General features: G+C 36.1%; 2 protein-coding genes across 6 annotated transcripts in view; one reads left to right on the top strand and one right to left on the bottom strand.

The window, feature by feature from the left end:
• The window catches only part of LOC148937216 (uncharacterized), a 223125-nt gene that overhangs the window by 36238 nt on the left and 159014 nt on the right, over positions 1-27873 (top strand). Inside the window, exon 3 of the mRNA XM_089073528.1 lies at positions 26877-27008. Within this exon, the coding sequence (XP_088929654.1) occupies positions 26877-27008 (132 nt within the window). The remainder of the gene's footprint in view (positions 1-26876; positions 27009-27873) is intronic.
• LOC105425282 (facilitated trehalose transporter Tret1-like) lies at positions 121-27011 on the bottom strand. Of its 5 annotated transcripts, none has more exons than XM_089073516.1 (7): positions 26885-27011; positions 4662-4738; positions 4255-4545; positions 3683-3941; positions 1717-2003; positions 1088-1533; positions 121-976 (listed from the first exon to the last, which is right to left on the bottom strand). In XM_089073516.1, exons 2-7 carry the CDS (start codon positions 4711-4713, stop codon positions 896-898), a joined length of 1416 nt encoding a protein of 471 aa, XP_088929642.1. In that variant the 5' UTR covers positions 4714-4738; positions 26885-27011; the 3' UTR covers positions 121-895. The 5 variants fall into 5 exon arrangements, with proteins under 5 accessions (XP_088929642.1, XP_088929640.1, XP_088929641.1 ...); XM_089073514.1 differs by lacking the exon at positions 26885-27011 and adding an exon at positions 9704-9847; XM_089073515.1 differs by lacking the exon at positions 26885-27011 and adding an exon at positions 6356-8807.

The following is a 27873-nucleotide window of genomic DNA, read 5'->3' as shown; positions in this document are numbered from 1 at the left end:
GATATTGATAATCAAAACTTTTGCTAATACGTCTAATGCTATTACGTCTATAAGATAAGAAATAGAAATGATACAGCTATTATAAAACAGATAAAATAGTAAAAAAAAAAAGGATAAATATTTATTTTATTCAATCAAGTTTTAATGTTATGTATAAAAATTCAAGACCAATGTTTAACAATGGAAACATACAATATAAGTATTTTTCAAGATTGAATTTTAATGCTTAATAATCTCTTTAAATTTATTTATATTTATATTCGGTTTTGATCGAAATTGCCTACACTTGACTCAATAATATACATTGTATAACTTTCTTAATTGTAAAAATCAATGACGAATTTTGACCAATTATAATCGCGGAAATTATATTCAGTTTTAGTATAACAATTTTAAAATCGATCTACGATTAATCTATAATTTATTTAATTTAGTTGTATTAATAATATAATCATAATCTATGTGTGTGAACTAAGAATAAATGGCACAAGAGTACCATACATGTTATAATGTTTTTAATATTATAAATTTGTTTAATTTCTCGTTTCACAATTGATATTTTTATTTTTATCGAACACAGAGTGTAAAGAAAAGTTAAAATGATACTATCTAACCGAAGATCCATAATTTTTGTTTAGACAATTCATTTTTTCTAGTTCCAATTTTGAATATCAAGGTTTTATTCAATTTTAAATCTTATTAATATATTCAATTGTTTGTAATCACATAGCTATTTTTACATATTAAACATAGTAAACATTTATAAATTATATTTTATACTATCTACAATATTAACAAAAGTACATAATGTTGAATCCTTCGTAATTGATTTTTTTATAATTACATTAATTATTTTCTATTTGTTCATTCTGGAATAAATTTTTGAAGAAATTTGCTACTTTTGAATATCTTCGACGTGAGTCTTTTGTGATGATTTTTTAGTAGTTTTTCCTGCGGCCATCATGTCCTGAATTTCCTATTAACATCGGCAATGATTAACATATTTATACCAAACTTAGGATAAAGAATAAGTTTTGCATGTCTCTCTCTCTCTCTCTCTCTGACGATGTGGACCATGCCAAATTACCTGTAGCGTTTTTCCTTTCGTTTCTGGCACTACGGTAAGTGAATAGACTAAACTGGTCGCAATGATGGCGGCGTAAATCCAAAAGACATATTTCTCGCCGATAAGGTCGATTAGCGGTTGGTAGGTTCTCGAGGCGACAAATGCGAATAAGGCCCCTGTGACACCACTGACGAATCCAGCCGTGCTTTTCAGACTGGATGGAAATATTTCGCTCAGCATCGCGCTGGGCACCGGTGTGAGTCCAAAAGACATCAATGGGAATATCAATGTCAACGACAAAATGATCACCCATTCTATATCACCGGGATCATAATCGTATTCCAGTAGTAAAAAGTGGAAACCTAACAGCAGCATGCTGATGAACACGCCGAGAGATGAGATTGCTAGTAGGATCCTACGACCGCAACGATCGATGACGAATGCGCCGATCCAACCGAAGATTATACCTGATGAAACGTAATAATTAAAAGGAGACAATTTAATTCTCGTGACTTAAATAAAGCAAACGAAATTTAAGATTATTGTACATATCGCAGTTAAGATGGATTATAGTTCCACTAATACGGAGAGATAATAATACGGAATGAAGAGATAGTGATTGATATTATTGATATCAAAGTCAAACATACAGACTGCATTGACGATGATTACTATAGACGAAGGCGCGATCAACGTGACCTTTGCCTTTCTGACAATAATCTCCGTGTAAAATATAATGGTGTTTAGTCCACTAAGTTGCATAAACATAAACAATAGTACTATCATCACGAGAGAGCGGCGATTTTTTGGTTCCTTTATTTGCTGCCATTGTTCCGCCCTGCTCATCGCGCATGTCGATTTCACAAAATGTTCTACGTCCTCTATATCACTTCTCACATCGGATTTTTGTTGATACCATTGGATGGCTCGTTTTGCTCTAGAATTAATATGACATATAAAAATATTATTAATTTACATAAAAATTTGTATCGAAAATATACAGAATGTTTTCGTATATAAACGTTCAATTATCGTTTTATGATCATTAATATTTCATTCTTCATATATTTGCAATTATAATTATATTTTATATTTGCAATTATAATCATTTTTTTTTGTTGCCTTAGCTTGCATATTTCCAATGCTTTTTTTTTTCTGTGTAGAATATAAATGCGAGTATTATATAAATATTATATGCACTTAATAAGGAAATGTGTATAGACGTGATTTTATTTCAATGATTTTTAGAAAAATATGAAATACAAATTTTCTCTTGTTACTACTTTGTTAAACTAAATATTTTTTTTAATAAATGCCTAAAAATTTAAGAAAAGGAAACATTCTTTTAATAAGTTTAATAGATCAAGTGTAATAGGTAATATCATATGTTTATTAATAGATATTATCAGATGTGTCTTAGCATTAAATAAAATAAATTATTTTTTATTGTGTCAAGAGAAAAATTTCATAACATTTTTTAATATACTTGGTAGCTACTTGGGATTTCGTGAAATTATAATTTTATCTTTCGTTCTTTAACATTTCTGCGAATCTTAAATTTTTTTATAGGAAATTATAGGAATAAAAGATGAAAATATATTAAATTAATTTTATTCACATAAAAATGATAAATAAAATCGTTTTTTGTGTGAAAAGTGATAAGTAATTTTTTTTAAATGTTACCTTTGAAATTTTATAATTTTGAAACTGATTAGTAATATCTGCTTGTGGTGCAAAATACAATGATTTGTTTCGTGTTACGTATTTATTTCGAATAATATTTTAAATTTTGGATAAAATTATTTAATTATGAGTATGGTTGTATGCAGTCACATATATAAAATGAAGTATTTGTTGAATAGCTTGCTTCTTTTTGAAATCTTTTGGTTAATTAATATTTTTTCATTTTTTGATTTACTGTTTGAATAAACTATTTACTAGAGCAATTGATAGAAAATTAAATACAATTGTGTTTTCTTATGTACACGAATCAATTTATTCTATCAAAGATTTCTTCATTGCAAAGCTAATAAATCTGAATTAATTATCCTTAACACATGACATGAAATATTAATTTTTTTAGAACTTTTATATATATGAAAAAATTTATGTACAAAATTATGTAACCTTATTGCAAATGTTAAAAAGATAAGAGAATTGAGATACGAAGATATAAAACTTTTTAATACAGACTAATTCCTCTTTAACATTTTTTGTTTTAAAAAGCACTAGAAATATCTATAATGATAAATGGAGCATCTTTTAAGAATGAAGTATATTTATTGTTAAAGATTATTTGACATGTGCAATTTTAACTTGTACATTAAATCAATCGATAATTTGTGTGACATACCATATTGTTATCGAATATTAAAATTACTGAAGTATTGAAAGTACATTGCATAAGACCTTTAAAAGAATGTTTATCTTTCTTTTTTATTACGCTTCCTTTTTGAATTACATTACTTACATAAAAATACTATTATTAGATAGGAGAAAATTTGGTATTTGTGGCACGACTATTCACGGCTCATTAAATAACAAAATTCACGGTTGGATATAACTTCGATAATCTACTTTATGAAGCAATTGTACAAACAGAAAAATTATATTCACCTCTCGGTATCATTTCGTCGTACATAGTAATGCGGGGATTGCGGCAGGAATGGAAAAATACTCATGTAACATAGTGTCAGTATCAAGCTAATAATACCGAAATACATCATCGACATATTGGGACCCATTATAGTACCCAAGAGCGAGCCCATGGGGAATCCATTGATAATCAGACACACCAAGGCGCCACGAATCGATGGCGCCGAAATTTCACCGATGTAAAGCGGATAACAAGTAAATACCATTCCCATTGACATACCTGATTAAATTGATATTACTTTGCGATATAAAAACGTATAAGCTCCAGATTAAATTTAGTTAAATTTCTAGGAATAAGGTACTATATAAAATAAGTAAGAATGAAAAATTGAGCGATTGTTTAAATATTAAAAAATAGCAAATGAGAGAATTAGAAGAATAAGTAGAATATCAGAGATCATTTAGATAAAGTAGAATATCAGAGAATAGAAAAATCATATGATTAAGCATTATGACAGATTTAATTGATGAATTAATTTATCCTGCATGTCGTTGTTAGTTATAGCAAATGACTATTGATCGAGTATTGTTACCTGAAAATATTCTGAAGATATACAGCCACGTAGCGGAGGTGCTACATATCGTGCAGATCCAGCTGAAAATCAGCGGTAATCCCGTTAACAAAACAGACATCTTACTGTCGAAAATTTCTACCAAGAAGGAGCCGATGATAGCGCCCAAGAGACGTCCAAGTGGCAATAGAGAGGCTATCCAGGCTGCTTCTTCTTCCGTCACACGAAAGGGCGCGTTCTCGTCAGTCAATTGCGCCAAATAAGGCGATGTCCAACCCAACGCGAGACCAATGCTGATGTTCAATAGAGTCACTATGACACAATATTTTCTTACGAATCACAGCAAATTCGGTTCGCTCATGTTTCATCATTCTGCAGATAACATTGAATTGAAAAAAGCAAATGTCGTTTTTAAATTAAAAACTAACCTATTATAGTGGCGAACCATTGAGGCCAGAACCGAAGCAGAACGTTGAACATTTTTCTTTTGAATCCACGCGTATATCTAGTAGGAATGCAAATAGAAAGAAAATATAGAAAATAAGAGAGACGATTATTTATCGCGATGATTCTATATATTTGAAATTATTTTCATTCCAGGTTTCATTTTTGTTAAATGACAAATTTTTTTTTCGGACTTAGATATCGGCTAATTAGATATCGAAAGAAGAGAACCGCTGGAACTCCAGAAATTCTCTACTCGAACAGTGAATCAGCACATTCGCAAAACTTGTTGCGCGAGATATTAGACTTATAGTTATATATGCGAATTCAAGAAATTACTAGAAACATGCAAAATTTAGAATAAGTCTCGGAAGGCTGTAGAGACATGCCTATGAAACATCGAGGAAATTACGATTGAACTGTCACTTTATCGGATTTACATACACATCGGCTGCACTATGAATATTTTTCATTTATTTGGTGGCGAAAATCATTTTTCGACAATGGAATATGTCGATCCTGCGACAAGTCGGTTGTGACGTCTGTCGATAATACAAATTTGATTCGAGAATAAATAAGTCACCAGAATACATGATAAATGCGTACGAAATAAGACTAAGTATTTACTTTAATTAAATATTTAATGAGAATATAATATCGCTATTAGGACATATATAATGAATTAATTTTTTTTTTTTTTTTTTTTTTTTTTTTTTTTTTTTTTTTTTTTTTTTTTTTAAATATGTTCTATGACGGCATCGCTTTGACTTTCTAATTCAGGCAGACACATACATTGCCTTTGATATTTAAAATTACATCGACCATTTTATCGCGCAAGATTCTCGATTTGCATGTACAAATTGCGATAAACGTTTTATATTATCACTTGTTTACACACGTATAACACTTATAACACGTTTTTACGACTGCTCTTGTATAAATAGACCGATATATAAAAGATTTAAATTAATTCATTTTTTTATTTTTCCTGTGCCACGATGATATTTTATATATAAATATGTTATTATTCGTCCAGTAGTATACTTTTTCACCGCAACCGTAATCGTGAACAAACTTTTCTAAATTCTGATTGTAAAAAAAAAAAAAGAAAGAAAGCATTTGTCGTGAAATGCAAAGCTTTGTAACGAAATATTCGAAAATGTCACAGCGTCAGATAAAAAGAACTCTTGGAAAAAATTGATATTTTTAACGGCTTGTAAAAAATTTATCAGGTTTTATAACGGTACACTGATATAATGGCATTGCTCAAAGATCAATCGTAAATGCTAAGTACATGCTAAGTGTACACACACACACGCACACGCACACACATACACACACACCAATGCAACAGAAAGCAACAATTCTCTGTATGTACGTAATAAATCGTGCACGTTTTAATATCTTTTTTTTTTTTTTTTCACAAAAACAGCGTGTGTGATTAATGATAAAAAGATTATTATTCGTAGCTTTAAATCGTTAATTTCAACTATAAAAATTAATTCCACAAGATTGCCGGTTTTGCCAAAGTAAGTTTTTAGAGTGACTACGCATTCTTACGGTCACTCTTCAGTGTATAACACGAAACAAAGTAGTTTTCTGTTTTTACTTTAAACAAGTGATACAAGAAAAAAAGATAACATTTTGATACGAAATATCGTGTGCTTGCCTTACTTACAGTAACGTGGACATTTAATGCATATCCACTTATGTAAACTTTGCTGCGCAGGAAGAGATATCGTTTCGCGTAAAAGAGCAAACTTCATTTACACTTTTAGTAACATAGAATTTTTTCCTAATCTGACTTTTTTCCCGAATTTTGTTAAATGTTGAAGAGAGCCTTCATTCGAGTATTATTTAATTTTTCAGTATTCAGTTTACAACAGTATACGACGAGTTATCTTGAAATCGATAAATGAAATTGGCTCGCGTTAGTTTTGTGGTGAGACAAAACAACTGATACGTGTGTTAACGATCGAGCGACTTGTTCGAGACTTTGTTCATATTTATTCTTGTCTTACGTACCGGCGAAAAAAAAAAAAAACTCACACTGGTAACACTTTGTTAAAACCGGTTTTGTGTCGAGCAATTCCGAGTCGAAACTATAACTATTCGCGTGCATTCGCGACGCGAATCTCTCAGAACTGATCTTCCGTGCTCATCGTTACAACGAGGGCCGCCGAGATTGTGGAAGCTGAGAGAGAGCTAACTTAAATGGAACGGAATAGAGTTACGTCACACGGCACTACCATCCCCTTTGGTTCTTTTATAGCTAAAGGATAATAGCTTTCGAAACGGTAGCTCTCTCGGAACTTGCCGAATTGCCAGATTTCTTGCAATCGCGAAATATCTCGTCGTGTCGCGTCGCGCGGTTTCTCTTTATCTGACGGGGTGATAGAAGCGAAGTGAGAATGAAGAAATACATCGTTGTTTACAACGCCTTCTTATCTATACTTGATACGTTTATGACATTGCTACTTTGACATCTATCTAATTCTATCCAGTTTTCTTCACGACCTCTACCTTTAACTACTCCTGCCGCGCACATGCCGAGAACGGCAAGTCGTTAATCGCTCGCTCGGCGGAGCTTTCGTAAAATGTCTATTGTGCATTATTACGTAATTAGGGACTACAATCTAATAAGTCAGTTTTTTTATTATACAAGTGTGCAAGTCTCGCTCTCGCTTGCACTCGCAAAAACTTAATCGGCGCGATTCTGCCCACGGCCAGCAACTTATCGCGTTTGTTGATTGTCAGCGTTAAAATTATTGACGTTTATTTACCACGGTTTAATTTAGCAACTCAAATAACACGCAGACAGATATGTACACACAACATCCTTATTTTATTTTTTGTATGCATCACGCTTATTCCCAGGCCCATTGCGTGTTCGATAAAAATAACGTGCGACTTTAGGATTATATATATTTGCATTTCTATTTGTATTTATATATCAGAGGAATTGGCGCACATACTATGATTCTTTTTTATTTGAGCGTTTTGTCAGGATTGCTGGTAAGATAATATACATGTCGTTTTAATATGCTAAAAATATTATAATTACGAAATTAAATTACGATATTACAAATATTTATAATTACGAAATTCGAGTCGAAAGTCGAAACGTAGTCAAAGTTTTTAGTTGGTTTATTAATATTGCGTATGAGATAAGGAGAGATATCGAATATGTGTGTCTATAATATTTCCTGTAAATAAAAACAGGCTGAGGGAATGCTTCCTGCATAGATGAAGGCGGTATATTGCTACAAGCAGCGCTGAATTACGTGGGACTTTCTTGCGCAGAAAGAACTTGCAAAGTGAAGACTCGTGTTGCGCGCCAGCAAATCGATAGGGGAAGACGACATTTATTTTACACAACTTTAAATATACAGTTTGTAAATATACAGTAAATATACAGTTTTCCTTGTCTCTTTTATGATAATTGAAATAGATTAATTTGGATTACTGTAATGTCTAAAACGTTGTTTCTTAATTTGACATTGATGACTAATTAAGATACGTGTCCAAACGTGTCAATTCGTCAATTTAAAAAATCCTGCTTGATACAGATAGTTTGCGATAAACTTGTGTAAATATGTAAACATATGTACACGGTAGTGCTGTCTAACGCGTGCTGTCTGACACGTTAATTGGCATAATCAGCAAGGGACAGCGCGATCTCGACAGAGGCACGATCAGCCACTGAAAATCTCGATCTTCTATCCATCCACGTGATGTTCGACTAGAAGGTGCGCTTGATAATAAGCACACCTGACGAAATTCAATTATCCGATTCCCGTGGGCAAGTAACCCAATTTGCACGTCATCAAGCCGCAGACGGGGAAATCGGTTCGAAGACTATCTCGACTACGGTGTATACAGGGGGTATACCTATACCAAATATTGAAGTTCCTGAATTGCACCGGACTACCCTGAGGGACGCCAAATAACTACTCGTGCCGACTACGCGGCTACGATTTATCTGAACGACGGGTGTAATTGCCTGTAATCTACCGCGACGCGGTCGTATTACAGAGATCACTTGAGGGCAAAGAGAGCCATCATTCGGCACGAGTTCGCCAATATTATTGGGAAACGTTATACAAAAACTATTTGGATCGCAAATAATCAAGGACATCTGACACACCCTATATATATATATATATATATATATCATATTTAAGCTTAATGTAGCACACAAACAGTGCTAAGTTACATTTAGGTAGAGTTGAGAAATTTTATCAATAGCATATATAATGGCATTATGTACTTTACGTTGATAACTAAGCTACGTCAAAAATTTATCTTTATCGTTATCTGACTTTTCCCGGTGTTATCGCATCGCGTTTTTCTCAATTAATTTCACAAAAGCCAATTAAAAAGTACGCATTCGTTATTACAATCGAAATATAATTTTTGACATGCGTTTGTTAAATTGCCATTTAATTAGCATTATATACTGAAATTCATCATTTTTAAAATATAGATCAGTAATAAGTATGTACACACGTATAATTAGACTTAATGTGTCATAAAGAGAATATCCGCAATGGTCGGAGCATCTATTTTTGAATTTAATTAAATTCAATAAATCGTTTCTAGACTTTTGTTCCTAACTGTTTCCTTACGATCTGAAAACGTAAATTGTCGAATGCTATGTCCAACTTTCCCTCCTTCCCACTAATCATCTTAATAATAATTTGAAATCTACTAGGAAATTTTTGTTGCGAAAAATATTACCTCAGCTAAGAATCTATTCTAGCCGAGATAATATTTTTCCCGATTTTCGGGTGGGTGTTTTATTCTTCGAGACATATGATAATATTATATAATAGGTTATTTCACGTTTATGTGTCCGATGTGTCGACACATTAGCATCGATGATCTCTATAATTCAAAAATGTTAACGCCAACGACATTCGCAAGTTAGTCAATAATGAGACACAGCGTTTTATGTAATTCAAATAATTACGTAACTTGTACAAGATAATTATTGTCGACGTATCGGTTTGTTGTTAGATTCTACCTTTTCAAACGAATTTCATTCTCCTCGCCCCTCGATCTTCTCCTCCCGTTCCCGATGGTCTGTCTTGTCATCAAGGAGGTTCTCGAGGTCTCTTTGGTGCCATCGTCAAACGTTCATGATCAAACGGACCACAGAAGGCGTGATTCCTTGCTTTCGCCTAATTCACATTCACTTCTATGATGCTAATGTAACATGTCGACCAAGTACAAGTCCGTTAATCACGTTAATTGATAAGATCTATTATTTTTATATATATATATATATATATATATATATAATAAACGCCCATATTATTTTTAAGCTCTTAAATACCATTATAATTTAACAGAAAAAAATTGAAAATAGAAGAATATGTATCAATACATTTAAATTTTTATTTAACTTTCTGTATACATAAATATATAGTATTAAGTATCTTGCAGTGTTTAATAAAGGAAAATTATTTTGCAGTATCTAAAGTATATGAAATTATATTAATATTAAACATATACTTGTAATTTTTTATTTTAATATTTTAATATTTTATTTTATTTGCAAATTACCAAAAGAAAATTGGAAAATTAAATTTGATAGACAGAGTAAGCTTTTAGAATTTATTCATAAAAGATAAAGAAATTTATTATTATTACAATTTCTATAAATTATATATTAAATTGTACAACTCAGACGCGAAGTGTTCGCGTAAGATTTTGATTCTAAATTCATTCAAAAAACGAGACGATCTTCTCGATTCGAAATTTGAGTGATATAATGTCTATCAAAATTTCATGTGTAGCAGATTGTTTCTGCGCTATTTTTGTGCAAACGAATAAACGTGCTTGTCTTTTAAATGTTTTAGGGATTCACTTCTCTCCATCGTATTAGATGTAGGTGCCACGCTGTTCAAATCTCTTCTTTCGATATAAATGCCGGTCGTTCTCTTCATACTCGGTTAAACGTATTACATGCATTTTCCCATTTCAACCGCTACTCGGTTGAGCTCAACGATGAGTAATAAGGCGTAAAAAGTTATTAGATTGGCTGATGAGGTCTTCCGTTTCCACGCCGGCTCTATCCGTTCCTTCTGTCGGAGGATCTTCAAGATCTGAAAAGCCTTCGACTCGGCCGATGAGAGAAATGGGAGCTCGAAACGACATTTTCACATTTTCGTGCTACGATATAGCTCTCTGCTATTTGACGTGAGCGCGCAATCCCAAGTTTTATATATTTTCTCCGTATATAATCTGACTCATCTCGATATCTCGATATTTCCCGAAAATTATTTTACTATATCTATATACGCGAGCAGTTTATTGCACTGTGATTCTTACGAGTAAAGAACGAATTAATACAAACAGAATTTCCCCGAATTTTCTCGAATTAAAAATGTGGTAATCTTTTTACTGGTAATCCTTCAATTTTGGTGTCATATGGCGACATCGGAAACCGATATTCACGGGATTTACTTACCCTACGAAAATACGGGGCGAAAACGGGGGGGAAAAGAGAAAGAAAGAAAATGCCGAAAGATTTCTATACACGGGCAAAGGGACGCATACCCAACGGGGATCAACATCACGATAATAAACGCCGGCGATGGGAAGAGCGGCGGTTTCGCGAAGGTGACGGCAGAGGTGATGGTGGGTAGTAGGGCAGGTGGTGCTGGCGCTGGGTGGATGAGCGGGTGGGTGGGTGGGTGGATGACGGTAGGTCGACCGCGCGGGGACCAGGGGATAGCCTCCGGGTTAGGGGCTGACGGGTCGTGGCGGGTGGAAAAGGGGCGACTCCGGCAGTCAGCGGGTTAGAGCCGCTCCGTGCGGGCGAACCGCGAGCCGCGAGGGTGTGCGCGTCTCTCCGCAACATTTTTCTTTAGGCGGAGAACTTCTGGTGCTCGTTATCCCGTAGTCTCTAAGACTTTGCTCTTGATAGGGCTCGTGAGAATGTGATCGTGAAATTTCGATTCGCGACCCGCTCCTTCTCGACTCTAACCCCCCCGGCGATCTCACGCGTGAACAACTCTCCTGTGTGTTCCTTTTTCGGGATGGTCTCCGCGAAACATCTCTCTGCGAACACAAGCCTGTGAACGAAAACTCGTATTATATTTTTCGAAAAATCGTCGAGTATCGTCGACAGCGTTTGTGCCAGTGCATTGTGCGAAACTGGAATTACTACTACAGAGTGATTACTAATGTAATGGATGGAAGGCTTTTAAAACCACATGTCATTGAAGTGTCATCTATGTGGAATTTGAAATAGCTGTCAATTTCTTGGAAAGGACGCTTGTTATAATTCACGAGAGGTGTAATACTGTGAATTGATACTTCTCGAACGCCTGTGTGTCTGTCAATTATAATATTTTAATTCCAATTAAGTAACGCGAAGGAATCTTCACCTTAAACACACGCACTAAATATCTAATTTTATATGTTTTAAAAACGTGAAAATACATAATGTTGTAATGAAAAATTAGCGCGCGACTTTTTTCCTTCTATAATGATATGAACGATGCAATTATTGCATGTAAATTATATTACGTTGATATATACTTAGGTTCGAAAATTGCAAAAATTTTTATTTCTTTTGTAAAAGCTGCATATTTTATTAGCATAGCGTTTAAATCTTCAACATTTAAAATAACGGAATAATTTTTTTTTTTTGTATACGATGACTTGGAAAATGTAAAAAAAGATTTGTTAAATCTGTATGACAAACAAGCGGACGGATTCTCTATAAACTTGCATTTTTATTTCGATCATTTTTAGTTTGTCCTTTGATTTTTCGTGATGCATTGTCGTGTTCATTATGGTGTTTGATAGTTAATATAACGATAATTTCACTTGAAATTTCGTTACGTCACTTGAAATTTCGAACAGCAAAATTGCACACGCGCGCATGAAACGTGACGTTATCGCTTTGCAAAGGAAAATTATGTTCCCTAATTTCATAACTCCACTGGATCGTACTTTTTATTAGGAGTAGTTGTTTTTCTCTTTTATATATTTCCCTTATGTCTACGTTTTTCATTACGATAAATAGCAATTCTCTCGGCAGCTTCAGATTCTTTTTAACTCGTAAGTACGCGAACAAGATAACAGAGAGTCCTTTCGTAGCGTCAAGTTTTTTTCCCCTCGAAAACTGCAAAGCGAAAACTCACATATACCACTGAAGAAAGCTCACATATACCACTAAATTTTTATCTTTCTTTCATAATAATACATTTTAGTAACGCAAAGTTTTAATGGGCACGTATTATTTTATTACAAGTCTACAAGCTGAATACTTATTTTATTCGTGTCGAGAGGTTTGAATATATTATATTATTGACTTTTTATTTAATAAAACAATAGAACAACGTTCGATCATACCCGTGATTATACATGCAACATTATATCGGTTAATTGACGTTTTCAACAATGAGCTTAGTTTCCCTCCTGAAAACGCACACATTCCACACGGGAAACACGGGAGCATGGTTTTCATTGCCTGAAAATTCCGGACAAACTCGTCTAGTAATCGATATCGCGAGGCGGTGTTAACAAGCCGTAGAAAGGCACATTCGGTGTAATCGTCATTCTCGAACTATTGCGGACCGGGGCGGAGATGCAAATCCCGGTTGGTCCTTCGGTTAGTGTAACGACCGATAATTTCATTCGCAAGCTCATTATGGAAATGGAAACTGTTTCCATAGAAATTACATAATTAGAGCGTGTCAACGGTCCGTCCGCGTCGCGACGTTGAACGCGGTCGGAATTACGAACCGAACTATCGAGCGAAGCGGACATAATAATGTTTATTATCCGCTGATAACGCACGTGATAAACAATCTAAAAAATGTCGTCGCGAAGGGCTCGTAAAAGGACGTGGTAAGTAAAAACATAATCCCGCCGATGCTCGTTATGCAAAATGTTGCGCAGCGCCAGAGAAACGATAATCGCTTCTGCCGCTTCTCTTAAATGTCCGCAAGAATAATGCCAATCTCACGTGACTCGTTAGACCGTTAGAACGTTATTGCGTCGTGAAGAGGGATAGGTTGCGATTAATTTTGCGAGGAATATGCATAACATCCTACGGGAATCGCAAGTTTAAGTCGCTTCGAGATGACAAACATCGGTAGATAGATAATTAACTCGAGCGAGAGCCGAGCTAAAAACCGGGACGGTTCTTCGAAGTTGGGACTTTAATTTTGTTACAAATTCGGTACACAAACGTGGCGTAAAATTCGGCGTAAATTTTATCACTTTTCTCGCCCGTCTCGTACGGTAACGATGCGCGCCACGATACGGGATTAATCAAGAGGAATGTTTTTCGGATTTGCTTCGATAGGTACGTCGAGGTTTCGTGGAAAAAAACTGTCGGCTCGGTCGGCCCCGATGCCCCTTAAACGCAAAACGTGTCAGCGAAAGAAAGAAAGAATCGCCGTCGCGTATGGCATATAGCGGAGGGATTAACCTGTTGACGGGGTTGCGTAGCCCCCCCAAAATTGATTGCGTGCGTCCAATGCAGACGCCCTGTGACCACGCGCATCACGTGCCCGACGCCCGACGCGTGTGCACTTGACTGCAAACGTTTCCGGTTTCGCACAGTTTCGCACAGTCGCATAATCGGCCTTTTATCAGTCAGTCGACAAGCAATAGTTACTTTTGCTCCGTACGACCCTTTTTTTTTATATATATATATATATAAGTTAAATTTGTTTTTAATTCATCAAAATTCATTTCTCGTTTGTTCGGAAAAGATTGGGGAGGGAAGAGGGGGGGGGGGGGGAAAGAAAGAAAGAAAAAATAAAACACTGTAGATCTGTCTAGCAAATTGTTTGTAAAAATTCGCGATACTGCCTATATTGAGTTTGTATAACGCAAACTCGAGCGGAACGGTGAATACTCTTTGCGGATAATTTGGATGAAATCGCTGTAGAGCGTTTGACGGAGATATTTCTATGTAGATCCGGAGCTTGAAGCGGAACCTAACATCCCGTGCGAAATTTTATCGAATTTTTTTCATCGACAGATTTTATATCTACCGTAATCGCGGAAACTGCTTTACGGATGTATTGTATTGTTGTACGCGTTGTTTCCCCGAAACGATTTGTGCTCGATTTCTCGGGCAACTTGAGAGATTGATTCGTAATCTAACTTGGAATATATTACTAGGAGTAATCGAACCTCTATAAAAATCGCGTTTTATATTCAAAACTGTTGGTATCTCTGGGCACTTTAAGTTTACGTCATGTTGAATTTCACGCAGTATGAATAATGCGATGATAATCCGAGATGTACATTTACGGAGGTTACGGAAAGAACAGTTTGGACATTCTGTAAAATGCCAAGTTTTACGAACGTTAAACCTATAGTGTTAGTGTCGAGTTAACGGTTATTTGTAAGGCCAGAATTCACCAGAAGAAATTCGAGAAATCGATCGAGCGTTAATCCGGGTCACTCGTAAAAGTTTGACAAGTTTGTGTCGTGCGCGCTCTGTCTCTCTCTCTCTCTCTCTCTCTCTCTCTCTCTCTCTCTCTCTCTACCTCTCTACATGCTGCTGCTGACTTTTTGTCATCGACAACTTTTCCCGATCGATCGGAAGTCATCGCGAGAAACGTGTGTGTGTGTCTACTGCCGACTGTGTGTTGTCACAAAGTGACAAGTGAAGTCTCTCATCACCTGCTGGCAGGCCTCAGAAACCGATAGAGACTCAGGAGTATAGTATTGCCACACAGTCGCCCTACTGGAGGATTAACTGTTAATTAGCAGACATGTATACTCACGTGCACGGGGATAATGGCATGTGCTGTTATCTTCCCACCGTACTCTATCTCGAACGATATCGTAAGTATCTATCCTTGCTGATCGAATCAATGAGCGAGCAAAGGAAAATATTGCGAGGAAAAGAAAAGAAAATTTCCGTTGGAATATCGTTACAATAATTTTTCTTTGGATGATTGATTTTGAATAATTTTCAGGCTTAAAGCAAATTATTATATTGTGATGCTCCATATGCGAGAGTTGCACTCGGTTGTAACAATCGCGGTGGAGAGACACTTTAACGAGTGCGATGGGCGATTTCAGTCGGGCGACGTTTCGAATTTTCATGAAAGGCCGCTATAATTATTTCTACTTGCTTCAAATGTCGACCCTTCCTGCCCCCGTTGCCGGTACGCGAAACTTGTGGACGATGAAAGTAGGATAATTAATTCGGGGAAGTCAACTCGGCGCTCGCGAGGAGTTTCATACGGAAAGTTATGTTTAAGCGAGACATACATTTCCGCGTATTTCCGAGAATCAGCGGGATTAGCGTAATGTTAACGGCGATCATCGTGAAGCGGCCGGAAGGAAACGAGCGTAACGCGCGAGGCCAAACTTACTCGGGAGAAAGGAGAAAAAGGAGGAGAAAGATAACGAAAGACTTTACATAACAAAGCGGTTAGATGCGACGCTGGGCTGCGCCTGGTTGAGGGTTGTACATGTAAATGCCGTGGAGAGCTTGTCGAATAAACAAGGAGTAAAGCGCATCCGCTTGCATCTCCCGGCAAAAATTTGCTTTTTTTGTTTGCTGCATTTCAAAGAAGAGCTTTATCGATTCTCGCGCTACATCAACACGACACGCCATTAACGTTACTATCAAATTGTGTCTGTGTTTGGTCACGAATTTTGGAACGAATTTACGTCAGTTATGTAGATTAGAAAGGACATCAGAAATCTCGGTACGTTTATAATTTATTTACCTTGTTGTAATTTATATACGTGATGTATAGCATTTTGGGGAGCACGGTCAAAGAAAAAAAAATCGAACAATAATTTCACGCTCAGGTTTTTACTATTTATTTATATATACTTTCTATTTGTTCGGAACGCAATATTCACAGCATTTCTTTTTTGAGGTATAGATAGTTGACATCAAGAAAAATCTCATCATGCGCGAAAAACGCATTGTCAATTTTATTTTTCTCGTCGCGCGCTGCCCAATCGACTCGATGTAGAACCAGCTTTTGGGGAAAAAAAAAAAAAAAAAAAAAATTTGGAACCAACAAAAAAAGAACGAGAGATTACACGCTTCTAACTGGCGTATCGCCGTGATTTATCCGCGGTCTGTGATTTGTCGATCGGCAATGGCGATCGGAGTAACAACAATTAAAGTAGGGAGATTTAATATTCCGTCGCGCCGCTGCGCGACGATTTACGCGCGAGCGACGACATCGAAGAGCGGAAAATTGATATCGTAGCGCCGTCGTGTCAGCGGCACTCGCGAAAGAATTGAAAGCACAGAGGTGACTTTTTTCATCTCCCCCTGACTTTTTGAGCGCGAATAAGAATTGTGCGCGCGCTAATTTTTCTTACAAGTGCTCGATCTGATCGTCATTTTCTAGACATATTTTACGTATTTAAACGAATCCAATTATTATAAATCGTGCCATTTTTTTTTCTCGCGTACAGCAACAACATGGTAACGAGCGATAATTTCTCGCTCGCTCAGGTTAACGTGATGGGAGGCGGGCGCAATGGCACGTTTGAATTGGTATACGGATTAGCCGACGAAGATTCCGTAGGGCGGAAAAATTCGCGAACGAAAGAGTGGAGGCAAATGACCATCGAGATTATCGCGGTTTCACGCTACGGTTGGCTCGGACGACCGTTGGCTGGTTGGCTGGCTGGCTGGCTGGCTGGCTGGGGCGGTGGTCCATTTTAACCGTCGTGCGCAGAATGCGGATTAAATCGGCGCTGTTTGTTGTACTGTCGGCTTTTGAGCCCAACTCGCTCGCGATTGTCTATTTTATTGTCCATCGCTTACATCGCTTACATCGCTTGACACGTAGCTGTGATTGATCCGGTGAGTGACGGGCGTTCTTCCGCAAGTTGTCTCGACTTCATCGAATCTAGAGTATTTTATATATAAAAATTTCTAGGTCAATTAATAACCAAACACTTGTGTAACAACCCACCTTGTAAAGTTTACGTAAACTTGTTTAAAATATCTTGTATTTGTCAGTTTGAATTTTTTTTTTTTTTAAATACTTAATGCTTTTCTTCTGAAGTATTTCTGTCGAAAATATGTAAATTTAACGCATGAATTGTCAATTTGAATTAAAAAATAATCTATATATATATATATATATATATATATATATTATTATTATTATTAATAGAATTACGGTTCTTTGTAAATAGACAGTTTTAGTCTTGAAGAGAGAAATTCATTTTTCGACATTAGTATTTATATTACTTACTGATTAATAATAAAAAAAAAAAATGAGATAACCAATGCCTATAAAAGTAAGGAAGAATTGTTTAATGTAAAAAAATTTTAAGGAGACACAGAGAGGAGAAGAGAGGTGAGAGAAGAGCGAAAGACAGTTGTTCTCCAGAGAACCGAAGGAGTTTCACATTTTCCTCATAGTCGAGGTGTAAGGAAAAAGGATTCGCGACGTCGAGTCAACTTTTCCAGCTGCTTCCCTTCCACTCCGCCCCTTCTATCCCTTCTCTTTCTGCTCGTTGGCAACCGATTTACTTTCCGTGTCGGTTTCCTTTCTCGAGGAAAGTATCTTTGCATCCTCTAGCGAACTCGCCCTATGAGAGGCGGTTCTCTCTTCCCGGTTGACAATGGCGCGATTAAGAACGGTAAGACGAAAAAGTTAAAAATGGAAATGGAATCGGAAAAAGGAAATGAGGGAATGCGTAAGTGAGTTTTTTACTCCGTGCGAAATGTCATTAATTTTTGAATTAATAACACTGCATGAATGAATTGTGTTCAGTTCTGGATGAAAAACGTGCTGGAGTTAGAAGTGATTACGAATAAGAATACAATGGATCCTTAAACGGCAATTGATTCGTGATTACTTTCCACTCCTTTCCTCGCTAATGGAAAATGCAACTCGAGCGATCATCGAAAATGGTTGCATTTTTCCCTCGTCAACCTATGCGCATTATGCGACTGCTGCATTGTCCGGTTTATTCTTCCACGTTCCGCTTCGCTTTCTCGTCGAGTGCCTTTGCATCTGCCACGCTCTCATCCACTCGTATACACATATGCGCGATACGATCCTCCTTCTCCTCGTCCACCTCCATCCTCCTGGTGGTGTCGCCAACAAGAAAACGGAAAGGATAACCGTTTCGTTTATCTGTCATCCACGCAAGCAGACAGACTCGATGATTTCGATTAAACGCGACCTTTACGCGACCAATTATTCGACGGCGTTTTTTTAATTAAGGAAAATGTCGGATAATAACGTGAGATGCACATACGTTCCCTTTGATTTTTTTTTTTTTTTTTTTTTTTGTATTTCAATATGACGCGCAGTGTGTGTGTGTGTTGCCCTTTGCCATATGGATTTTATTTTGATCAAAGTAATATGCACTCTGCTCTTTCTCCATATGCGTCGAACGCTCTCCGATTTCAGTAAAAAGCGTCTCTGATGTTTCCGAATCAGTATTTGTATTACTTCGCTGCATGTGCCACCTGCACCAAAGCTTCTTTTAAGACGAGTCTCTCGACAATACACACGCGGAGAAAACGCGATTATATGTACGCGAAGCGCAGGCGAGAACGAAATAAAAGTAACAGACTTTTCCCGACGATTTTACGAATATATAAAAACGCAAAGTAAACGTTAAGTAATATAACTATGCAAAAAATTTTTAAATTATGAAAAGGTATATATTATTTCTCATATTATAATTCCTATTGTAATTCATTATTATTATCTTCATGTTATAATTTATCATTAACATACATTCTCTCTTGCCATTCTTATTACACGTTACTTTTACCTTTCGTTCTCGCAAAACTTTCATTTTCGCGCACGTTAAATATTTCCTTTACCTGTTTCTCCCGAAATTTTCACCCTTGATCAAAAATCGCATTGTCGAATAACTCTCCCTCTCACGTTTTCAATGATTAATGCCACGATTATGTTTCGTGTATATTCTGCTGCCTAATCGCTGGAAATTTGCCTTCTCGCGTTCAAAGATAAATCAAAGCGCTATCCTCGCGCTCATGCAAGATGAATCCGCAATTATTCAACTACTTTGGATACGTCGACTGTTCGGCTCGTCCCTTAATATTACATGGACATGGCGCATTGTTCTACACTGCCGCTGGTAATTAGAGATAACTAGACTAAATGGTAATTCGGTATCTTCTGATATGCCCTCCCTCTTGTGCCGGCATGCAGTCTGTCGATTGTAAAATAGCGGATCCCGCGGTTTGCATACCAGCCGCATACTCGATTCATGTTTTCTAATAATAGTAGAAGGAATCTACTAGAAGGATCTACTACCCCCCTATCGTACTACTCCAACTGATCCGAAATTTGCGTAAATAGTTGCAGTTTAGAAGCTATTATTTATTAATATACAGAAATGTCCGATGAAAACAATCTTGTTAAATTTAATATTGAATAGTCTTTTAATTGAATTTTGCATTATTAAAGATGTGTCAAAATAAAACGAAAGCTCGAGTTGAACGAAAAATAGAAATATTTATTTGGAACATACGCAACCCCAACTAACTGTTAAATATATTTTTTGTTGATCTGTAAATTATTTTATTATTAAATCTTTTTAATGGGATTTTTTATCTCTCTAATAGTTGGCATGACTCTATTATATTTATATAAATGAATTTTTGCATGTTTAAAGTTAAATAAATGGCTTCTTGATTGACGAAAGTTGGTGATCGTTAATGATTAAATAAATTTGCCAATGAAATATCTACCTTTTTTTGCTTTTTTTTTTACGCTAGTGCGTATCTCTGTAAACATGGCACGCACAAAGGAAAGGGGAAGGGTTAGAGGAAGAGAGAGAGGAAGGGAGAATCCAATTACTCGGAATTTACATAATTCCGCAGATACAAGCCGATATCCTTGCAGGCCGCAAATTCGAAAAATTCGTATTCCATGGCCTGCTTGTTTATCCTAGACATAGATAGCGTGACGAGTATGGCATTGTGGCATTAAATGCTTTCGCGTTTCCGACAAATTCGCGTAACTCTGGTTTTATTGTGATTGTTACTCGGTCGGATTAGATTCGTGGGAATTTGACCCTCCTCGCGTGAAATTATTTTGTAAACAGTAACGTGCGTACACATTTTGCGGATCTGCATTTACCTTGGTTTCCCATGTCGCGCGTTGTACATTGTTGGAGCTTTGTTTTTTTTACCGCGAGCTTTAATTTCGTCCGGGAAACTTATAAACAATTCAATCTACGATATTTTTGTTTTGCAGTTTTATTCCTGCCTTGTGTTTTATTATACGTGTGTATTAGAAATATGCTATTAAAGCACTTTTGTCCTCTCTTCCAACATTCTACCTGTACGAGGGAATGTGCTACATGAATCGTTGCTCGGGCATGTTTCATGGCTCATTTTTCACGAGTTTCGTTCTGACAATCGTTCCATTTGTCTTTATATTTGGTTTCATAAATGTGAGTGATGGATGACTGTCTTTCCCTATTTACATACACTCGATTGATATAACGAACGTTTCAACATTTATTGCTGAATGTCGCTAGGATAATAATTCTAGTGCGAAGAAAATTACCGCAAAGTTGTTTTTTTTTTTTTTTTCCAAATTATTCCTTCAGGAAACAAAACAATTTGCATGCATCGTAGATGTTTGTTTGACATTACGATTTTATTTAACGCTCAAATTAATTTTAGTTAGTAATTATTCTTTTTACATATGAAATGATAATAGAGGATTTATGAGTACAAGAAAAAATTGGGTGTTCTCACAGTAAATAATAAATAACGTTAATAATTATTAAAAAAATTATCAAAAAATTATCAAAAAATTATCAAAAAAATATCAAATGTTTTGGTGTAAAAATTTGGCAGTCTTGTGTATATGAAGCTATCAGCAATCGTGATAGTCGTGGAGGAAAACCCATAGATCCAATAGATCCCTTATTATTTCTTGATTTTAATCTGTTTGGGATCTATTTCGGATTCTTTTTACATGTATTTTTCATTTTATTTATATATTCATCAATATATTCACCAAATCTTTGTATGTCGTATACGCGGCCAATTATAAGATCCACATTTATGTGATGTCTATTAAATTATAAGCTGTGATTAAAAATATCGTCAGTGGTATTTTAGCAGATTGCACATATATGTATGTATCAGGTACAGTGTGTGTGTGTGTGTGTGTGTGTGTGTGTGTGTGTGTGTGTGTGTGTGTGTGTGTGTGTGTGTGTGTGTGTGTGTAGTTGAGATTTCTAGTCCACGCCCTTGCTCGACAGTTTGTCGATAGTTCGTTTTTCCTGCCAGAATGATGAATTCTGAATTTACTGTCATATGAAACTGCGTTGAAGACTTGTCGATGTTTGCATGTATATTTATCGATCTACATCTATACACGCGTACATATCAATTTTGTAAAAAAATTATGTACGCACTGGTACTTTGTGTACTTAAGTTTCAAGACGACGTGCTCTTTATTTTCCCAAGATTTTTTACCCCCGGTTAAAACCCCCGGCGTGACACGGAGAGATAGATTATTCGAGGATAACGTGTGTGACTGTATTTGTTGCTTTTGTAAATTTCACGTTTTCTTCCAACATTTATCTTTTACGTAACTGCTATGAACAAAATAATTGTTTGCGAAAACTCTCGTTGAAAACTTGCCGCGTACTCGTTATAAAATGAAGGAGACAGCTCGTAATTCACTTCAATAATTATCGCGCTTTAATTAGACGAACGCAGAGGGGTTCCCTTTAATTATTGCGTGCGAAGTGTGTCAGCGGCTCACATAATGAAAGACGAAAATAACGGTATGTCGTTTTCCTCCTCATCCTCTGACGCCCGTCGTCGTCTTAGAACCGACTTTGAATTGGGATGTAAACTAGGCTGAACGTGGTCTATAATTTTGAATTAGTTTCTAAATGAAATTCGTGTACGCACATTCATTTAGATTTAGATCTCAGGTAACATAAATATTGAGAATTTTAGATACATCAGTTAAACACGAGACGAGAGTATTGGTTAATTTACACGTATCATTAATTTAATCTTATTACCGGGCGCGTATAATAATTCATCATATTCATCATCTTCTTCTAAGGAGATAACAGAATTTATGGTGTAACATTAAGTATTCAATGTACAAATAATAATTGCAGCCATCACTCGTTGTTGTCTTCGTCGTGTGTTGCGTTCGTTCCACGTGATCAACTTGACTGACTTGAAGAAAACGTATCTTTTATCTTGATACAAGCTCCCATGGAACCATGGGAGCCATAAGGAGCTTGGCGAACACAGTCCGCTCACGACCGTGACGAGCTCCGTTCGTTCGCACTTCGTGCTCGTGAAAATCGAGCGCAGTGGCATCTCGTAAAGGAGATACGACGTTATAATTCACGAACGCGCGACGTGCAGCCGGATGAACCATAAAGTCGGGATAAATGGCCATACTTGGCATAGTTTCGTTGTCGTTCTTGCGAAGGTGGATGACGTGCCCATTGCCGTGTTATTAGCGACCGAGAAATTTCCCTTCTCCTCCCCTATCCCCTACCCTCCTACCCCTCTTTAGTCCAGGCTCCAGTCTTGCGAATCTACACCCTCGCACGAAACCAGCATGGACTGGACGTGTGCCTCGATCTCTCTCACGTGATCGATTGGCCACGTTCCAAACGGGACGATAAACTTTTTAGGGCAGCGCTACGAAAAGCTTCCTTAATATCGCTAATTGAACCCAAGTTTTTTTTTTTTACTTTTCCTCCTTTCTCTCGCACGATTTGTAGCGTCAGATGGTTCTGATGTTACGTAATATAGTACATTTTTGGCACGCTTTGCTCATCTATTCCTGTAATGTAAATATCGATATTTGTGAAAAATACTTTCTGTTAAACTGTCGAATCGATATCCTGTTGCACAGATATTTTTCGCGTTTCGAAAACTTTGTAGAAAAATATTTAGCCGCGATTGTTGTGTTTTTTAGTATGAAATAAGTGAAACAAATTTAAAAAAAAAGAAAAGTAATCACACCGAATACATACATATATGAATATGGAAATGTATCTGCCTAGAAATTGAAACCGTTTATTTTACTTTACTTTTTTCCAAATTTTGCCACGATGAAAAAGCATGCTTTTCCGTCTCTTCAATCGTCGGGACATTCGATTATCTTTTATGTGCTTCCTTAAAAAAACTTAGCGTAGTTCAAAATTTAGAATGTCGGTAAAAGCGTAGAATATCTTTTTATATTTTGTAACTTTATCTTATGTCGCGCATTGTTTTATGCTAGATAAAAGGACAAAATTTTGTTATAAAATAATTTTGATAAAGTAAATAAATTTAACATTAAGTATCTTATACATTTTTGGAAATTTGAGGAAAATTTGAGTGTTAGTTTTGCGAGTCTTGATAAGAATGTACAAAGTAGAACAGCTCAATATTTGCGTCATCCTACGATGCTAGTCTCTTCCCCCCTCCCTCTCTCTTCGCCATTTTCTTTTTCTCTCTGTTTTGCACATTTGCTTTTATGATGAAGATTTTAATTTAAAGGAAGCATCTTTAATATAATAATAGTGCTTATGATGAATCGTAAAATGGAGACCAAATGGAAAATCGTGAAAAAGCAAATGTTGTATACAAGCGAAGTCGTGCGCGACGTAAACAGAGAAAATCACAAATAATAATAATGTTGTCTCGCGTTCGGCCTCGTCGTGTCGAACACGTGTTGTTTGTCCGCAATTTTTTTAACGAGGCCGAACCAATCGTATACAAATTTGGGACAACACGGCGGGGGTCGAAGTATCGGGCGCGGGGATAGTCCGACGATCAGTCGATCTCCGACGAGTCTAAGGGTCGGTCGTGTTTGTTGTCTTACGATACGGTTCACGATTTTTCACTGGATGCTTTCCATTTGACACACGTCGACTTAATAAGACACTAAATGGGAAGCATCCATTCTCGTGTGGTGTGGCGCGCCGACAACACCGTGACACAAGGAGTGTAAGTACCGACTCAGGGTGGCCACCCCTAGGCGTCATCGAGTGCCGATATGGGGGGGGGGGGGGGGCAATCAACCCTAAGAGTTAACAAGTGTCGATTCAGAGCGATCAGCTCCTAGGCGTCGTCGGACACTATCGCGAATCGACGAGCGCATTGTGTAATAATTATCGAACTGTCAATTAGTGAACAATATTAACAATAGCGAAGTTAAATGAACGATAAACGAAATTTGTGCACACGCATACGAAAACAGCGTGTGCAATTAAATATTGTTGTCCGCATAACAGCAAACGTGTATTATCCGATCGGACATTTATGTGTCTGTTTATGATCTCTCGGTTGACGAGAGATCATATTCATTTTCCGAGTGAGAAGAAGTCCGAGCTATCCGACAGGTATGAAATTTATTCTACGGAAATTCAGTAATTTTTGCAAACAATAATATGAACAAATACGCGATTTGTAATAACGCTAATTGTATAAACAGTGAGGGCGTTGATATTTTTATCCATCAAATATTGTCTTTCATACATTTTATTTAAAATGATTTCTTGTTATTTTATTTCCGTTTTTCAAATATATTGTACATCTTGATTTATTTCAGTCGTATCTTTTAATTTCTTTTTTTAGTTAATAACAGTACAGTACCATAAGTAATCCCGATATTGCTAAAGTTTAATTTTAATAATACGAGACTAAATGTTAAATATTTCTCCCATATTTATAAAAATCTTATTCTTTCTTAAAATGAAAGAAGAATGACATTTATAATTAATGCACATCACAATTAATTTATAACAGTACGGCAGTGTAGCTTGGTTCTATTTAAAGAATTGTGCGGATATATTCTTAATTAGAATAATAATAATTAAACTTAATTAACTTAATTAATTAATTAACTTAATTTGTTAAATGGCTTGTATTATTTTCGTGCTGTCACCTGTGCAATTGTTATGTGTATTTATATCGTGCCGTATGCAATAAAAGCACTTTTCCCCCCATTGCAAAAAGAAAGGGGTGAAGATCAGGAGGAGAGCAAAGAAGCTGTTGCATCGGCGGCATTGCTATGAAACTGATGCAATTGCCGTTATTTGTTCTTTACTTGCACTCATCGTTGCACGAAATTCTCGAGTCGTTTCACCCTCCAAATGGCTTTTCGCGCTCTCGTTTTCTCCCCGATCGGTGAAGGGGTAAAGGGAGCGGTGTTTATGACGGGTAGCAGGAAGAGGAAAATGGTGAAAATAGGTTGAATACGATCTTCGTGCGTGGAAAAGATGTATGGCATGTAGCTGAGAAATTTCGTTTCACTTGGTGCAATATTGGTGCGGTATTGTCCCGATTTCAAATATCCCTTCAAATACGCGTGTTATATATACCAAAGATAAATAATATTAGATCAAAGAATTTATTTATCTTGTTTTTAATATGTATTGATCATGCGATTGGGATATATCAAGCAAATCATGTTTAATTGAAACTCGTGTCTAACGAACTTTTGGCAAGGCATTAATATCATTATAGGTATTTGTATATATTTTTTTAATGCTCTCGAAACGATAATGTTTGATATAGTTGAATATTTCTTGTAATTTTTTTTATTTATTTATCCAGAAGTTTGAATAATCACAATATTATTACACAATATTATTTCAATTTTTTTTATTCGCGGATTTTATATATATATATATATATATATATATGTTCCGTTTTTCTCGCTTTTATACGCAATCTGGTCCTATTGGTTCAATTTCTCGGATCACCACTCGCGCGTTACGATCCTTCGAATTTCATATCGAAATTTCAGAGTATGACGTAATTTAAAAGCCCGGAATTAGACGCGCGGAAAGTGTAATATCGATAATATATACTCTACTAATTAATGCGCGCTGACAGATGCTTAATTAATGAAACGTGTGAAAACGATGCTTTGGGTGGAGGTACAGATTGCACCAGATCACATTCAATTACATATGTCGGATTTGCAATGGTTTGTTGCCAAATATGGTTAATCAATTAGCGGCACAGATAGCAATGTACCGATCATGGCGATAATGAAGGAAACAACTAACGAGGAAGCAGCAGCGAAGTATTCGATAAACATTGAAATGGAAACTCGCGCGCTACGCGATCAAATTTGACGAATAAAATTATACTTGTAGATAATCGAGACAAATTGATCTATACCGATGTTCCCTAATCTATTATCCGTCTTTGTGTGTTTAGAATTATCTTTTCTTTGTGTGTTTAGAAGCTCACCGAGCTCTGGAGCTCCTCGAGGATTATCATGCCAAGCTGACGAGACCACAAGATAAACAGCTGCGATTGGCCATCGAACGCGTCATACGCATCTTCAAGAGTAGACTCTTCCAGGCGTTGTTGGGTAAGTCATTTTCGCTTAAATTTTCGCTTAAATTTTCTCGCGCTCGAGATACGCATTTTTATAATTCCTATTAAGCTACAGCCCCCACCCCCTCCTCCCATCAGCGCAAAATTAATTTTTAAATATACTAAAATTAGGTGAAAGCTTGTAAGCCGACCGCATGACCGATTTTAACTCATTAAATATTTTTTTTTTTTTTATTGGGAAGCTAACTTAATGTTAAGCTAGCGCTCCCAATTATTTTTTCTGCCAAACGATTCGAGCACCTAATTTCGGACTTGAGCATCTAATTAGCACCTAATTTTAGTAATTTAAAAATTAATTTAAAAATTAATTTAAAAATTAATTTTGCGCTGGCGGAGAGGGAGGAGTGGGGCTAGCTTAATAGGGGTTATTTTCGCCAATTATTTTGCAATTTTCTCTAATAGTTTCAAAATAGTGTGTAATTACGACTTAAAATTGCCTTGACGTAGCTAATATCTTTTATGTGAAAATACAGTTGAGAAGAGAACATTTTCTCTTTTTATTTTATCGATAAATATGTTAAATATGTTCGCAACAAAATGTAAAAAGAACTTGATTTCATCGAAAAAATTAAAACTGTATTTATATTTCAATCACGTGATGATTGAGTACACCCATGAAAAATAATTCTTGCGAAGATTTTTTTCGAAAGCTTTTCAATCATCGTGATTCATGCTACATTTATGACGCATTTAGAAAAATACTTCTCTTCCCCTTTGCGACTTTTCGTCGCTGAAACTTTTATAGAAGAGCAATGCGAAAAATGTCAAAATCGATTTAATTGAATTGGATTTAATTGAAATGGCGGGCGCGTCGTTGAATTGAAGAGCTTGAAATCGTT

This window comes from Pogonomyrmex barbatus, unplaced genomic scaffold (genome assembly GCF_055798465.1).
Source record: "Pogonomyrmex barbatus isolate J1 unplaced genomic scaffold, ASM5579846v1 scaffold15, whole genome shotgun sequence".
Classification (NCBI taxonomy): domain Eukaryota; kingdom Metazoa; phylum Arthropoda; class Insecta; order Hymenoptera; family Formicidae; genus Pogonomyrmex; species Pogonomyrmex barbatus.
Note: the sequence above shows the minus strand (reverse complement) of the source record. Positions and strands in the feature narration are given on the sequence as shown.